The 15,475-nt window shown below is 37.0% G+C and overlaps 1 protein-coding gene across 5 annotated transcripts in view; it reads left to right on the top strand.

Moving 5' to 3' along the window:
- LOC114470951 (matrix-remodeling-associated protein 5) overlaps positions 1–15,475 on the top strand; it is a 37,171-nt gene that overhangs the window by 12,136 nt on the left and 9,560 nt on the right. For all 5 annotated transcript variants that reach the window (XM_028459396.1, XM_028459398.1, XM_028459394.1 and 2 more), the window contains exons 2-8: positions 3,835–3,960; positions 5,782–5,918; positions 9,098–9,227; positions 9,940–10,178; positions 10,428–10,579; positions 11,959–14,892; positions 15,000–15,244. In XM_028459396.1, the coding sequence (XP_028315197.1) occupies positions 3,874–3,960; positions 5,782–5,918; positions 9,098–9,227; positions 9,940–10,178; positions 10,428–10,579; positions 11,959–14,892; positions 15,000–15,244 (3,924 nt within the window). In that variant the 5' untranslated portion in view covers positions 3,835–3,873. The remainder of the gene's footprint in view (positions 1–3,834; positions 3,961–5,781; positions 5,919–9,097; positions 9,228–9,939; positions 10,179–10,427; positions 10,580–11,958; positions 14,893–14,999; positions 15,245–15,475) is intronic.

The raw sequence follows: 15,475 nt of genomic DNA, 5'->3' as shown, positions 1-15,475 counted from the left end.
GGGTCATTTTAGGTTTCCCTGATGTGTGCACACACGAACACACACATCCACAGCTGTTAGGTGAATTAACTTCCCTGTGAGAAGAAAAGCTGGTCCAGCAAATCCAGAACCCCACACTGGCCTCTGATGACTTCCAATATGTGAACGCATCGTTTTCTCTTCCTGTTTCTTTTCTTCAGCCACACTTAACAAAAACCTACACTACATATTTGTGGGGGTGTAAGATTGTGGTTGAGGTGTGGTTAGATCTATTTTGTATGTAACATTTCAGAGGTATCATGTTAACATTTAAAGCAAGGTAACAATTACAAAACCACCTGGCGTTGTAGCTAAGCCCCATCTGGAAAGTTGCCAAAGTGATGTAGTTGCTTTCCATTTCACAATCCAATCGTAATGGTTTCTATTTAATCCTTGTTTTGATATCGCATATACCTTTGAGCTATCAGGAAATTACATAAAGCCAATATCTACAAATGCTGACAAATTGTCTCCTGTATTGTGTTTCTACATATAAGCGTGTATTCCGAATTTTCCGCATGATTACATTGAATATAGAATATTTGCTCTGTTAGATTTCTCTCAGAAAGTTGTTGTGAAGCCATGATTATGTGTTGCGACCTCTGTTATGTGTTTGATATCATCACCCCGAGGGCAAACATTTTGCTTATAAATTAGCTGCTCTCATCTTATGAAAGAATATTTTAGCAGAGCTTTCCTAGTGGTGCCAACATCAATATCTATCTCTCCGTCTTTCTTTGAGGGAAACGTTCCAGAGTAGTGCAACATTTCTGACTGACATGTGGTTAGACCAGCTTGAGCTTGTTCAATATGGCAATTATTGCAAAGGAATCCTAAGACTTTGTGATGGTTTCACCTTAAAGTAAAAATGGTAAACAATTTTTCCTCCTCCAAATATATTGTCTATATATATATAGTACCGTATTAGAAGAAAACTCATGAATACGCAGATAAAACACAACATTTCTACAATGAATCGAGGTCCCTTCAGGTCAAAGGTCATGTCCAGTTAATCTTAATTGTAACTTCATATATGAAAATAAAGCTCAAAACAATTAGACCTAAACACAAAGTTTGGCATTTCGTAACCAGAATCTACCCCCAGAGTTAAAATATACCCAGACTTGAAAAACAAGGGTTCCTGTTTTAATTAAACTTTTTTGTATGTATTAAGGTGTGGCCAGATCCACTGCTCTTTATATGGCCTAACATAACCCTTTCATTAATGGAGGTAACATGCTGCACAGCTATCAGCCACCCATGAAGGGGCTACTTAATGACAGAACTGCAAACATACATTTGCACAATAGCACACAAAAGTAAAGAACCAAATATGACAGCTGATCTGCTGTTCCACATAGGCTCACAAAAGTTTAATAATAGTGTTACATGCAGTGACAATTGTGGATCTCATCTGATTCGGAATAGATCGTAAGAAATATTACAAAGATGTATGTTGGTCATTTTTGTTAGTGTGTGCGTGCGTGTGTGTGTGTGTGTGTGTGTTAGAGAATCTGGTTGTGAATTATCAAAAGGCATCTGGTGTCTTGACAGCAGAGATCACCAACTTCTATCACAGCGTGGGCCACAAAAATGTAATTGTGTGATCTATGGGCAACACTGTCAACATTAATGTCAGCATAAACAAGAATGGCCAATCTGAGCATTATTACAGGAACAAACAAAGGGTTTGTGTGTGTTTTTGTTTTTGTTTTGTTAGTTTTTGGAGTCATTCATGTATATCTGTGTTGTAGTTTTATTTAGTTTTTTGTTACTTTTTGGAGTCATCTTATGTGATTTGGGCCTTTTTTTGTGTATTTTTAGTTGTAATGTGCAACTTTTGGTTATGTTTGTGTATGTTTTTTGTTGTTTATGTTTGGGGTTTTTTTATATGTTCTTTTATGTCTTTTTCTTGTAATTTTGTACATTTTTGAGTCATTTTGTGTATTTTAGGTCATCTTGCCTGTTTTGTAGTTCATTTTTTGCATTTCTGTTGTCGATTTCAGTATATCTGTAGTCATTTTGTATATATATATATATATATATATATTTTAATTTTTTAATTTTTTTTTAATTTTTTTTGTCATATTCAGTTTCTTTGGGGGGGTCTATAGTATTTAAACTGGAGCACAAGTGTTTGAATCAGATGTGAAATTAAATTAATAAAACACACGTGGGTTATCTTAAACAAACCCCAGGGCTTGAAATAAACCTGAATCTTTGATACGCACTGGAACACAGATTCATTTGAGGACTCCAAAAACCATCAAGCTTGATCTTAAATAAGTTGGTCAGGTCTTGTTATGGTCAATGATTCGCTTGCTAAGCCATGTTGACTCTTAATATCTGTTGGCATTGGTTTCTTACAGCCTGGATGAGTTGTCGACATGTGCTGCACAGAACGTTGTTACTGAGAAGAACTCATACCCATTGCATTAGGGTGTTGTTAAATACACAAAATATAACTTCCAGCAATGGAGCAAATCTGTTTTCAACAAAAGGCATCTGCACATCATTTGTGAGACACAAGAAAAATTAAAATTGTTAGAAAAGTGTTTTGTGGGCGCACAAAAGTTTTTAGCAGCCCTGACAATGTTTTTACGTATGACTGGTGAACATATAAATGTTAATCACAGAACGACAAACAAATGCAAACTTGACAAAAAAATTCTTTTTTAATTGAGTGGCTGCATTTTTTTGCTAGCTCCTATCATTTATCCCCCTTGATTTTATAAATTATTTAATTTTATGTGAAAATGATTTTCACACAACATCCCTAATGAGGCGTTCAGGGTACGTCCCTCCGGAAGGAGGCCCCGGGGAAGACCCAGGACACGCTGGAGAGACTATGTCTCTCGGCTGGCCTGGGAACGTTCTCGGGGTCCCCCCGGAAGAGCTGGAGGAAGTGGCCGGGGAGAGGGAATTCTGGGCCTCCCTACTGAGGATGCTGCCCCCGCGACCCGGAAACGGCTAAGCGGGAGAAGATGGATGGATGGATGGATTTTTTCAAGTCCTTTCTGAGATGTACACAGAATGTATAAACCAATCTTGTTAAGTTGAGGTTTTGTTTATTTATAAAAGGTTTTTCTGCCAGTCTTTGTCAGAGGAGATCTGCTGATCACCTTTGATGATTCCTTTGAAGACTGGCAGTTGACAGTGGAAACATGTCAGGAGATGAGCATTTCCTGAAAAACTTTGTCTGAATAAACAAAAGCTCAAGTTAACATACTATTCAAAAAGAAGACTAAATTAATCTTGCTGGAACTATTACATGGAAGTCAAGTGAAACCTCAAAGGAACCATCAAAGGCGATCAGCAGAACTCCTCTGACGAAGACTGGCAGGTGACACTCGAAACATGTCATGAGCTAAAAAATTCCTGAAAATCCTTGTCTGAATAAACAAAACCTCAACTTCAATCAATCAATCAATCAATCAATCAATCAATCTTTTATTTGTATAGCGCCAAATCATAACCAATGGTATCTCAAGACACTTTACAGTAGAGCAGTCTTAAGGACGGACTGTTAATTTATGGATACACACATATGCATATATCCGTATATACACATACATATGTATCCCCCACCCAACATGAATTCATCAAGGAAAACCTTCTGTTAAGCAGCAGGAACCTTGTGTGGATCCCGTTCCTATGATGAACAGCCATCCACGTTATGCTTAACATACAACATTGTTAACACGCATGAACAAGTGAAGTTTTAAGTAACAATTGCCTTTTTCTGTCTGGGTCTACAGTTTGCCAATGAGTCCAGGAATATATTTCAATCTAAATTGATTTAACTTCCTCTTGCAGGTTTGTTCATGACGTGAGCGATCTCACAGCCATCCAGTCATGGCGCTGGGGTGGTGCTCCAAGATCATCTGCAACTTCACTGCGCCATGGTTTCCTCTGCTCTTCTCTGTACTGCTGTGGCAGATGGTAAATCCAATGTGCTCGAGTTTATACAAAAACCAGCAGTGCATGATTGATGGCTCAAACATTAAAAAAAAGAGACCAGATCAACCTGAAAACAGCTCTGGGCTAATTGGACACACCATTTAAGTTTCATACACAAAAAAAAAATATGTAGCCGTGATATAGAAAAATCCAGTGTGGAAGAGATGTTTCTGGCATTTTTTGCATTTGAAGTAAAATTTACACTAATGCACAATAATGAAATTCAATCTACCTTAGTATTAAACCCATAAAACCACTAGAGGGAGACGTGACTGATTTTCAATAGAATTGTCTTCTTCAGCCTTGCTTATAACTTTATCATCACCTTTGATTTGATTTTTTTATTTTCGAACATGTAGAAACAAAAACTATACATACAGTATAAAATTAAATAAATGTCACAAAGCAAGTTAAGTTCCAAAACAAGTCAAAAACAAGAAGATTTCAATAAAACATTTACATGTTCAGGAAGAAGTCTGACTTATTTAATCCTACCCCTTTTATAACCAGTACAACCAATTTATCTATGAGCTACTTATATTATATGCACCCATACATACAGTATATACAGTATATTCAGATATACACCTATACATACATTTATATACATATATTATACTATGTAACAGCTTCTTCCCTCAGGTCATAAGACTTTTGAACAAAAAATAAATAAAAAATCACTTCATTCCCCCTCAAACACCCACAACCAGATTATCTGACTGGACTATAAAAATAGACAATATAACTTACATAAAAAATGCAATATATTTATCTGTATAGGAATTTTACACATAGCTTTTCTTCTTAATATCTATTTATATCTGCACCTTATTTTTTTTAAATACTACTTAAATTATGTAAATACTTGCTGCTGTTTATTATCCTGTTTTTTTTTTTTTTTTTCTCCTGCTATACAAGCCAATGCAATGAAAGTTCCTTTACATTTAGTGGAGGCCATAATGTGCATTGATTTTTAACCAGTGCTAATCCAGAGCTATAAAAAGTCATCACATGTGCCATTTAAAACGGTCTCATTTCAAACAAGGGTCAAAAACTGGGTTTTTACTGTATCTGAGGCAGTTGTTTATTTGTTTTTTTCCATTTCAACAGCCATCAGCACCTTAAAGTCACACTTTGGTGTAAGTTTTTGATTAAAAACAATTTGAAAAACATTTTTTTTTTTTCAAATCATGTGCCATGGCCTCAAAAGCTCTAGTCCTTGTAAAAATCAAAGTCGCGTGAGTGACTGACAACTTTTTATAGTTTTAAAATGTCATTTAACCCGATTAATTACCTTTGCCAAGGAGGTCAAATTAAATCTAAATGTCACAGGGGAAATTAATTGTTTAGCCAATATGCAAATTCCCCGGAAGTACCAACATAAAAGCTCATTCCGCTGAATTGGTATATGAGCTAGATATTTAGTTTCACCCAGGACATTTAGATTTAACATTTAAGGTTTGCTTTTAACATTTAGATTGAATATTTAGATTTAACTTTATTATTACAGAAAAAAAGGAAAAAGTATTGCTGTAAATTTGGTCAAAAGTAACATGAAAAAATTCATAGCCCATACATTTGTAAATACTGTATGATTATTAATGGTAATAAAATGTCCTCCAAACCTTTAAAGTGTGAATGATTATGGTAACATGATCATGATCACTGACACAGATAACTGCTATAATATCTGGCAGTGCTCTTATCGTTTTTCGTTGCTTCTTACCTGTCCTTTTTTTTTTTTATTACTTTCCATTCTTCCATCATATCCCAAAGTCATTGGTTGTCACCCATCTCATATAGGCAGTCCCTGTCCATGCTGTGCCTTCCTGTCCACGTAGCTGCAGCTGTCCGGCCATCAACGAGGTCCACTGCACATTCAGACACCTCTTCACCATCCCAAAGACATTCCCAAAAGATACAGAGAAGCTCAACCTTGGGTAAGAGTAAGACTGAACAGCTGACCCCCCAGAAAAACACATTTACAACAAAACAGAGCAAACATTGCACAGGTAGTGATCAAAAAGGCCATCAGCAAGTGTAGTTTTGTGTCTTCAAGGCAGACATGAAAGCCTAGCATCTGTTTCAGGACCAGGAGACAAAGTCTTAGTACAGGCATGTGTTGCAAAAGTGACTCTGGTGAGAATAAATCTCCTAATCACTTCCATGTGGGTCTTTGTTCTGGAAAGAGCTTTCACTGCCGAGAAACAGCCTGGCCACTGTTTCTACTTAATGAAACTTGTTTAGTACCTAGCTCCAAACAGGAATTCTTGGCACGCATCAGTCAGAGATAGTGCACAGCTTAGTGTTTTCCAATTATGTAAGACAAAAAAAACTGTCTCTGCACCACAGGTTTGTTGCACATGTGTTCAAAGGTGCTCCCCTGTGTTTTAGCACTGACGATAAAGTTTTTATATGACTTCATAAGCTACAATATGATGCCAACATGCAAACAATCCATCTCCACCTGTCATCCCGTACGGTCTGTAATACTAATACACTTTACAGCACAACACTGTTGGCAAAAAAAAACAACATGTTTTTATTAACTCACACTATTGATTTTGACATTTATGGAGCAATAACTTCAAAATTAAGGTACATTGCGCCAAGAAAAATGGTAAAAAAAAAAACAAAAAAAAAAACAGGGTGGAGTATGCTGTTGAATTGGTGATATTTTGGACAAAGTAGACTAAAATCAGTTTTATGTGCTACCAAATTGTACATCATTGATACTGGTGACCTTTGACTTATTTATCTAAATGTCTAATCAATACAAATCAGGCTAAATGTTAAAATTGTAAACTATTACTACTTACCTTCCTTCTGCATGAACGTTTCACCTTGTACTGTAATTATTTCACTCTTTATTGCTATCAAACTACGGTAGTATAAATGAAATATTCAGAAACATGTCATACGTCACAGAACAATAACTATAGTAGGAGGTTACATAAATAATAAGGCAGTGTTTTTCAACATTAGGGTTGCCAGGAATTAAAATGGCGTCATCTGAAATGTCTAGTAATTGGTTAAAAAAAAAAATAAATACTGATTAAAATTATGTTGTTTTTTACTTTAATTGGTTGATTGTCATTATTAATTATTCTTTACCACACACAATATCAAACAAAAAATATTACAAACTTTCTTGTTATCATATCAAAATCCAGTTCAAATAAAATCCAGTCTAAAAATATCTAGAATAAATTTGAGATATAAAAAAGGGGTCACGACCCAAAAAAGGTTTGAAGCAGACACACGTAAAACACTAATAAATCCTATTAGGTCCCATACACCCAAAATGCATTGAATCTGTAAAGCAAAAAGCAACACTACAGCACACTTAACCTCTATTAACCGCTTGAGATTCTTCTTTTTATCTGAAATGAGGGTTTTGGAGCTCAGTTTACCGCACATTAGTTTTGGGAAGCTGCTTCTTGGAAGTGTTTGTCTAGAGCACTTAGTGCATCATTTAGACATCAAAGTTAGTATGTGCGAGCACCATAAATTCCTGTCAGCAGCTTAGAATTTCCTGCATTCATTAGACCGTTTTAAATATTCAACCAAATACCGTTTGCTTACTCTCATCCCGTCTCAACATTTGTTTTGAGAATATTTAAATGTGTGCCACAGATTCTCTTGTTTATACAATATATTAGCAAAGCACTCTAAGTTCAGCTGCCAAAGGAATGTGTGCATTCATGACACAGTAGAGCAGATGAAAGTTACCACGGTATGATTTAGTGCGAGGTTGCAGTTTTATTGATTTGCTGTGGAAAATCGCAGACTTCCCTCAAATCTCCCATGAGTTTCGAGCTGGAAACAGATGAATGCATTCTATAGGATTCACACTCGTACTCTTTTGTGCTTTATTGCTTTATCGCTCTCTCAGTGAATGTTGTCAGACAAAAGTGAATGTGGCTTGTGGAAGGTTTGATACACAGATTATTATGAATAATTAGTTCAAGGGTTCTGTGCTTCGACTTAAAATGGTATAGGATTCAGAATAGTTTGGAAAAAGATGCTCTATGAAATTAGATTTTTAATCATTAAAAATATTGCCGACATTTTGGAGTCCTTGTAAATGATGTTTGGGAAAATATCAGAATTTCATCTTAAAAACTGTTTTTTTTTTTTTTGTTTTTACAGCATTTTGAATTTCGGTATGATGCAAACCATTGGACTGAAAGTAAAAATGGCATTTTGTAACATCGGTTTTTAACTTATGGAGCCAATAAATATGCATTTTTTTGTTTTTTGGGGTTTTTTTGTCTTACCTTAATTTCTGACAGTTGTTTAAAATCTGCCTTTAAACGCTAACAGCTGCTGTCTTGCACAGAGGTGACTGACTGCCTTAGTCAATTAGTGAAGCTACACGTGACATTTCCATAAGCTAATTAGCCCAGTGATATATGGGAAGTTTCATCATGAAATAGTTGTGGATTAATGATGTGTTTGACTTATTAATTTATTGACTAATCGTTGTAGCTGTAGAATTCCTATTGAGAAGAAGAAGAAGTTTTAAGAATATGTACAGGAGAGTTGTCTGTGACATGGAGCATCGTCTTTTTTTACCAGAAATTGTGATTTCAAGCCTCAGCTGATGTGAAATACACATTAGAATGCCACCTTTTTTCACCTTCCAACACTCTGTTTGTTGCTCACAATTGTGTAATTTTGGCTAAAATTGCCTGGCCCCGACCATTACTGCACAGCAGCTATAATTGTTTTTTTCTTGTGACTTTGTGTGTGGATCAGCTGTGTCTGTGCTGAGTGGTTCTCAAATATCTCGTTGTTCATGCATCAGGCAACATCAGCACCGGGAATTACCAGATTAACACTTTCTGAAGGACAATATCACACTGAAGTCTCTATGATTGACATTGGTCACATAAAAGGGAGTGGCCAGAAAAATGAAAAGATAAAGTAGACAGTGGCTGTTATAAGCTAAGCTAATAAAAGGAATGTCAGTGAGGGACAGACTGAGTCTTCCTCCAGGCTACCCCCGATGCCACATTTCTTTACATTTACCACACTGTTCACCAATGAATTGCTTATTTCGTTACAGTATCATACATCACAGGGCCTGATTCTGTTTATTGTCTTGCTTTAACAGTTATAACAGCCTGACAGAGGTGGAGGGCTCAGAATTCCGGTCATTGCGCCAACTGGAAATGCTCATGTTGCACGGCAATGACATCAGCACCATACATCCTGGGGCCTTTTACAGCCTCAGATCTCTGCAGGTATGTTTGTGAGACCGTGTGGTTCAGTTCAATTAGTAATAAAATCAGGATTTATTTATTTATTTAATTAACATAAAACTCCTGTTTTAACCTTTTCATGATAGACATTTGCTTCTTGATTTCCTCCTTCCCGATCGACTTAAAATCCTATGAACTTGTGTCAAAAACAGAGGAATTAGATATGTATGTAATAATCATTATTGTTGGTACATCAGTATTTATCTTTAATCCAGCCATACCCAAATGATCCAATTGTAAAACAATCTGAAAAAAAAATATCTAATGTGAAATATGATTTGTAACAATCCATTTTTCTCTCTCTCTCTCTCTCTCTCTCTCTCTCCTTTTTCCTTCCAGTTTCTCTCAAAATCCCAGTCGGAGCAATATTCAGAAGATAGATAGATTTGGCCACGAGTGGAAATTATAGAAACAAAAAGCTTAACTTGGCAGCACTGCTGTCATTTCAAGCCTTTTGTTGTAATGTTTCCATCATGAAAGACTTTACTTTGAGGAATGAATGCATGACATTACAAATGCAAACATATTGACTGAAGTAACAATGAAGTAATGACTTTTAAGTCATGTGCAATAAGCCAAAATACAATTTTAGGTTTCTTTCAACTACATTTAACTTCCACGCCCTTTTAAATGTGTGCTTTTAGTTTGTTTTTGTTGCACTATTTTGAGCTTAACTCTAATTTCTGCCTTACAGATCTTGAAACTGAGCTACAACAAGCTAACCTCAGTAAATCCTGGCGTATTCGAGGGCCTTGTTGGTTTGATTCGTCTCCATTTGGATCACAACCTCATAGACTTTATTGAGCCGTACTCTTTTTCTGGCCTGTCTTCCCTTAAACTCCTGCAGCTGGAGGGGAACCTACTCAAAGAGATCCATCCACATACCTTTATCACAGTTTCTCTTCTCGGAAGCTTTTGGACCTCTGGACTCAAGTAAGTAATCAAAAGTTAGCAGATATTTATTTTGAGCACAAATTATACCCTTTTAGAGAATATTTTGGAACTTGGTAAGAAGAGATGAGTTGACTTTACTTGCTAAGCCATTTGTAAAAAAAAAAAGTGATAGTTCACATACAGTAGGTTAATATATTTCCACCTAAGAATTAGGTATAGTAATGTATTTGCTTTGTATCATATAGTAAAGCGACAAACAATTAATAAGATGAACTTTTTGTTTCTCAGGCATTTACACATATCAGACAATCTGTTGGAGCAGCTCCCCACTGCAGCCCTGCAGACGACACCCAGGTTGGAGCTCCTCTCTCTGCATGGTAACCCCTGGACCTGCGACTGTCAGCTGCAGTGGCTCGTGAAATGGAGCGTCACTCATGAAGGTACGTTTGCACCAAGTCATGAAAAAGTTGACTTTTCTCACACATCAAAAAAAATTGTTTCTTTCAAGACAGAAATGAGGCGGTTCAGTAAAGCTGCGTGAAGACACACAATTTGTGTATTTTTGAGCCTTTAATAATATCGTCAGCATTGATGTGATTCAGACTTCCGTCAGTCTTCCAAAATAAAAAATTTCAACATTCATAGTTCCTAATAGCGTTCTGTAATCTTTCAGCAAACCAAATTATTTAGTTGAATTTTCCTCAAAGGTTCCATGCGCTAATTGTTCTCATCATTTTTAAACAGCGTTAATTTTGATTTAGTTTCAGTCGTAGTCTTTGACCAAAATGCAACATTGTTTTAGTCTAAATTTAGTCATCAGGATTAGGTCAGCTATAGTATACTAAACGACATTAAGATTTTAGTCGACTAAATCTGTTACAGATATCGCCGACTAAAATATATAGCATAAGAATTTATGCATTTTTTTAAAGATTCAATTACATATCAACCTGATATGTGATGGTATTAATGTTTGTAAATACACACAGGCAGATTTTACGAGATCAATGCGCAAGACCATATGATCACGAGTTCTGATTGGATTTCTTCCCATGTGACAAAATTCTAGTTTAGTTTTTATTAGTTAAAAAATATTAATATAATTTGGTATAGTTTTCATTCATGTGTTTTTTAATTAGTCATAATCTCCTTACTTTCACTCTTAAAAAGTTTAGTCGACAAATACTTTGATTAAAAGACAATTCTGTCAACAAAATTAACACTGTTTTTGACAGGTGTCTTCTCCCGTAAAAATACAGTATATGAAATGTATCTAAAACACCTCCTCATTAGGTAACTGCACACTATATATCTGTTCTCATTTTTTCTTCCAGGCAGAGTCTATCAAAAATACCAAATCCTTCTTACTGTGCTAGCGTTTTCTACAACACATGCACACTTTCTCAATTATTGTGGTTTAGTTACAACTTTATAAAACATCTTGAACATGTTCCATTGCACGCACAATCTGTATCTGCAACAGAGTTGATAATACATCATTGTGTTTACGGTCTGTTTTGGCAGGAAATAGAGACCTGTGACTGTCTGACATATGCTAGCTCGTACATGAACCTTCTCTGAACCTTTGGCTGTAGTAAAATAGAAATTATTGCATCCTGTATTTATACATTTATTGTAAGGGAATTTACCTTTTATCTCTTCATCATGGCACCAGTTTATTTTTCACTTGTCCCATCTCATTCCTATCTGTTTTTCTCCCTAGACCCCATGTGACCCCTTTGCACACTGCATTGCATTGTTAAATCATATGTTATTTTTCACTGTTTTCCTGATCCTTCTGATCTTCGCTCTCTTCCAGGAGTGATAAAGTGTAAGAAAGAACGTGGCTCCAGTGAAATATGCCCCCAGTGCTCCCTTCCTAAACACCTTAATGGTTCTCATTTACTTGAGTTGACTCCAGAAAAGCTTACTTGTGAACGACCTGTTCTTCGCTCTCCTCTCAAACAATTTGACAGCCCATTGTGGACTGAAGGTGAAGCGGAACTTGACCTTCCTTACACCAGAGACTTTGAAAAACCCTTAGGCCATGTGACCATTGTTCTTTCAGACAGCCATGGAAACAATGCCCATGTGGCTTGTGATGTCCGTCATCCTGAAGAAAGCGTACCCATAACGTGGACAGTCAATCCACAGCTACCAGCGGAGCTAACTGTCAACGTAACTCTGGTGACTGCCCTTGAGTGTGAGATTGATAGGGAGATGTTACAAAATTTGTGGCAGTTGGTGGCATATTACTACGAAAGCCCAGCAGTTTTAGAGAGAGGTCAAAAAGAAGGAAATTCAAGCCAAGTAACCTATCAGTACGCCCAAGCTGTAAATGAAAACTCTCCTTATTTCACTGAATTGAAGGGTTATTTAGTTGGAGAGCCTTCGTGGCTGCTTCAACCTAGAGTTAAATTGCGGCTGAATCGACAGCAGACAACTACCAAGAAACTGGTAATGGACTTCACTACTTACATTACAAAGAACATTAACAGCCATAAGGCTCAAGTAGATGATAATGACCTTGCTTCTTCCTGGGCAATGATTAGCAGAGGATCACCTGGGCGGGTCCAGATTGCTCTGGAAGGCTCAAAGGTTTATTTGCAATGCACAATTATTACTTCTGATCCGAGAGTGAAAATAGAGTGGATGCTTCCAGACTTGTCACTTGTGGAGAGCGCATCTAAGAAATTAGAGATTTCTGAAAAAGGGGAGCTGGTGATTTCAAATGTTACACTGTCTGATTCCGGTCTTTACCACTGTCTAATCAGAACCAAAGTTGGCATTGACCTCTTGCCTTTGAGGCTGACCATTAAAGAACGCTTACTTGGACCCAAAGCTTTTAATGGTCAGGAAGTTGTTGCTGAGAAGGGTAACTCTTTCTCCCTTCCATGTGAAGTAAATTCAGTTCAGCCCAGTCAAACTGTGTGGTACCTACCAAAAAACAAAGTACTTCTCCCCACACAAAAAACAAGACGAGCAGAAGTGATGGAAAATGGGACTTTAGTTGTGAGGAAACTTACAATAGAAGACGCAGGAGAGTATAGCTGCTTGGCCTCTAATCTGTATGGAGTAGATATGTTATCTCACGTGGTAGAAGTGACAGGAGAAAAGGCGGTAGAAAGGCAAGCCAAAACCGAAAAACCAATTTTGCCCTTTGGAATAGAGGAAGGAGAAGGATCAGGTGGAGATTTCCAGGAAATTGTGCGTCCATTTGCTACGCAACTCCCTGAAAACGTACAAGAAAAAAATCTGAAAGCAGGTTCAAAGCGGTTACGATTGAAAAATCCAAAAAGGAAACCTAATATATCTGTGAAAGAAGTAGATCCAGATCGTTGGAAGGAGATACTGGCTAAAGCTAACATTGACTTAAGTGTAGCTCTGCCAACAGAAAGGTCATTAGAAGAACCAAATACTGTGACTCCCTGGACTTCTGAAACTAAAACTATTGTAACGACAGTGAGCTATTCACACATTACCACTGCTGGCCCTGATAAAACGTTAGACCCCATTACCACAAAGGAGATAGGGTATCAGTGGAAAATCTCAGACACAATGGCTCCATCTCTACAAACAGCTGTGGGTAATGAAGACAAGTTGGTAGCCATCACAAACAAACCAGATATTGAATATTCTCTGCCAACTGAAAAGTCTGTGAACAGCAATTCTGGAGAAGGAAAAAGAACCTCTAACTTTGTTCCAGTTCAGTCAAACAGGAGAAGACCCTATCACAGACGAAGAAAACCATTTCTGAGAAAAAATATTCCACATAAAAACCCTTTCTACAATTCTGCAAACAAGTACCAAACAACTGCGTATCCAACAACTACCACAACAACAACAACAACAAGTACTACTACTTTAATCACTACAACAATGACACCCATTCCAACCACAGTGGAGGACTATGAAAACCTTTCTGCAGAATATGAGACAAAAGATGATGGAGATTATTATGATGAATACAAATACACAAACAGAGAAAGTTTAGGTGTCAAAGAAAATGTAAACAGGAAGCATCTCCTCAGTACTCCGAATCCCAGGAGTACATTCACCCCCTCTATAGAGATTAACTATAATTTACCAGATCCAAAGTTGATTGCAGTTCCAATGCATAATACCTCAACTTTACGTACAGATGAAAAACAAAGTAAAGAAAGTAGCATCAAAAATAAAATATTTACCAGTAAAAGCAATGGTCATCTTATAACAGCATTGGAAAAACAGGAAAAGCTTCAAACAGGTACAGAAAGCAGCAAGAGAAACAATGACAAATCACAAATGAAGCCAGTTACACCAAGTTACAGTACTCAAAATAATGTCAAATTTACAATCCAAAGCAGAACAAAACCCAACACTCGGCCTTCTCCAGATCAACATAGATTAACCCATGGCAGAACTTCACCCTCCAACCCTCATTTAACAAGAAGCAGAGTGATAGATGAAGTGACACCAAGAGCAGAAAAAACACTAAATAAACCAACTATGAAAATTGAAACACACAACTTTCCTGTGATGGAGCCTCTTCACCCCTGGCTGCATTCCACCAACCAGGGACGAGGACAAGCCACTACTTCAAAAGTTACAGGCAGAAACCAAGATAGAAATACAGGAAAGAAGAATGAAGTGAGTCCAGGAAAGCATGTCCAGCCTCCCAGAGTCCCTCCAACCTCCCACTGGTCTTCACAAAACAACCCCTATCACCACTATCCTCTATATCCATCCAGGTCATTTAAACATGCACAACAAGGTAAACAAAAATGAATTAAAAAAAAAAAAAAAAAAAAAAAAAAACATTTCTAAAAGTAATGAGTTTGATCAAGTTTTGAATTTACATGGTTTTCTTTGTCGGTCCAGGACATAACCCTCCCGCTACCCAGCTACCCTGGAGTCTTCACCACCCATGGGCTCATGGCTTGTTAGTCACAAACCGTCCAGAAATCACAGCAGAAACAATCAAACCCACTCCAACTATTTCTGTATCAGGAAGCTCTAGGTTGGGAATCTCTAATGCCCAAAATCTTCCAAATTATCATGGGAATAATAGAAACCAGATAAGGGACCAACTGTTTCTTTCAAGGCTGAGAAACAGATACAGACAGGTATGTTAAGGTGGATGGATGAATGAATGCATTGAAAGATATACTTGGTGAAAAATTCAGTGTTAACCAATCATGCTCAACTGTTGGGATGCTTGAACTTATAGGATAAAATGTCAATTATTATATTGGATCTTTCCAGTGGGTTTGTTTAGTATAGGCACCTGCATTAGATCTGCAGCAGACAAATAATATGTCACCTGACTGAGGCCCAAAATCTCCTCATCCTATCCA

Source organism: Gouania willdenowi, chromosome 10, assembly GCF_900634775.1.
Source record: "Gouania willdenowi chromosome 10, fGouWil2.1, whole genome shotgun sequence".
Taxonomy (NCBI): domain Eukaryota; kingdom Metazoa; phylum Chordata; class Actinopteri; order Blenniiformes; family Gobiesocidae; genus Gouania; species Gouania willdenowi.
The sequence above is the reverse complement of the archived record's forward strand: the minus strand, read 5'-3'. Positions and strand labels throughout refer to the sequence as shown.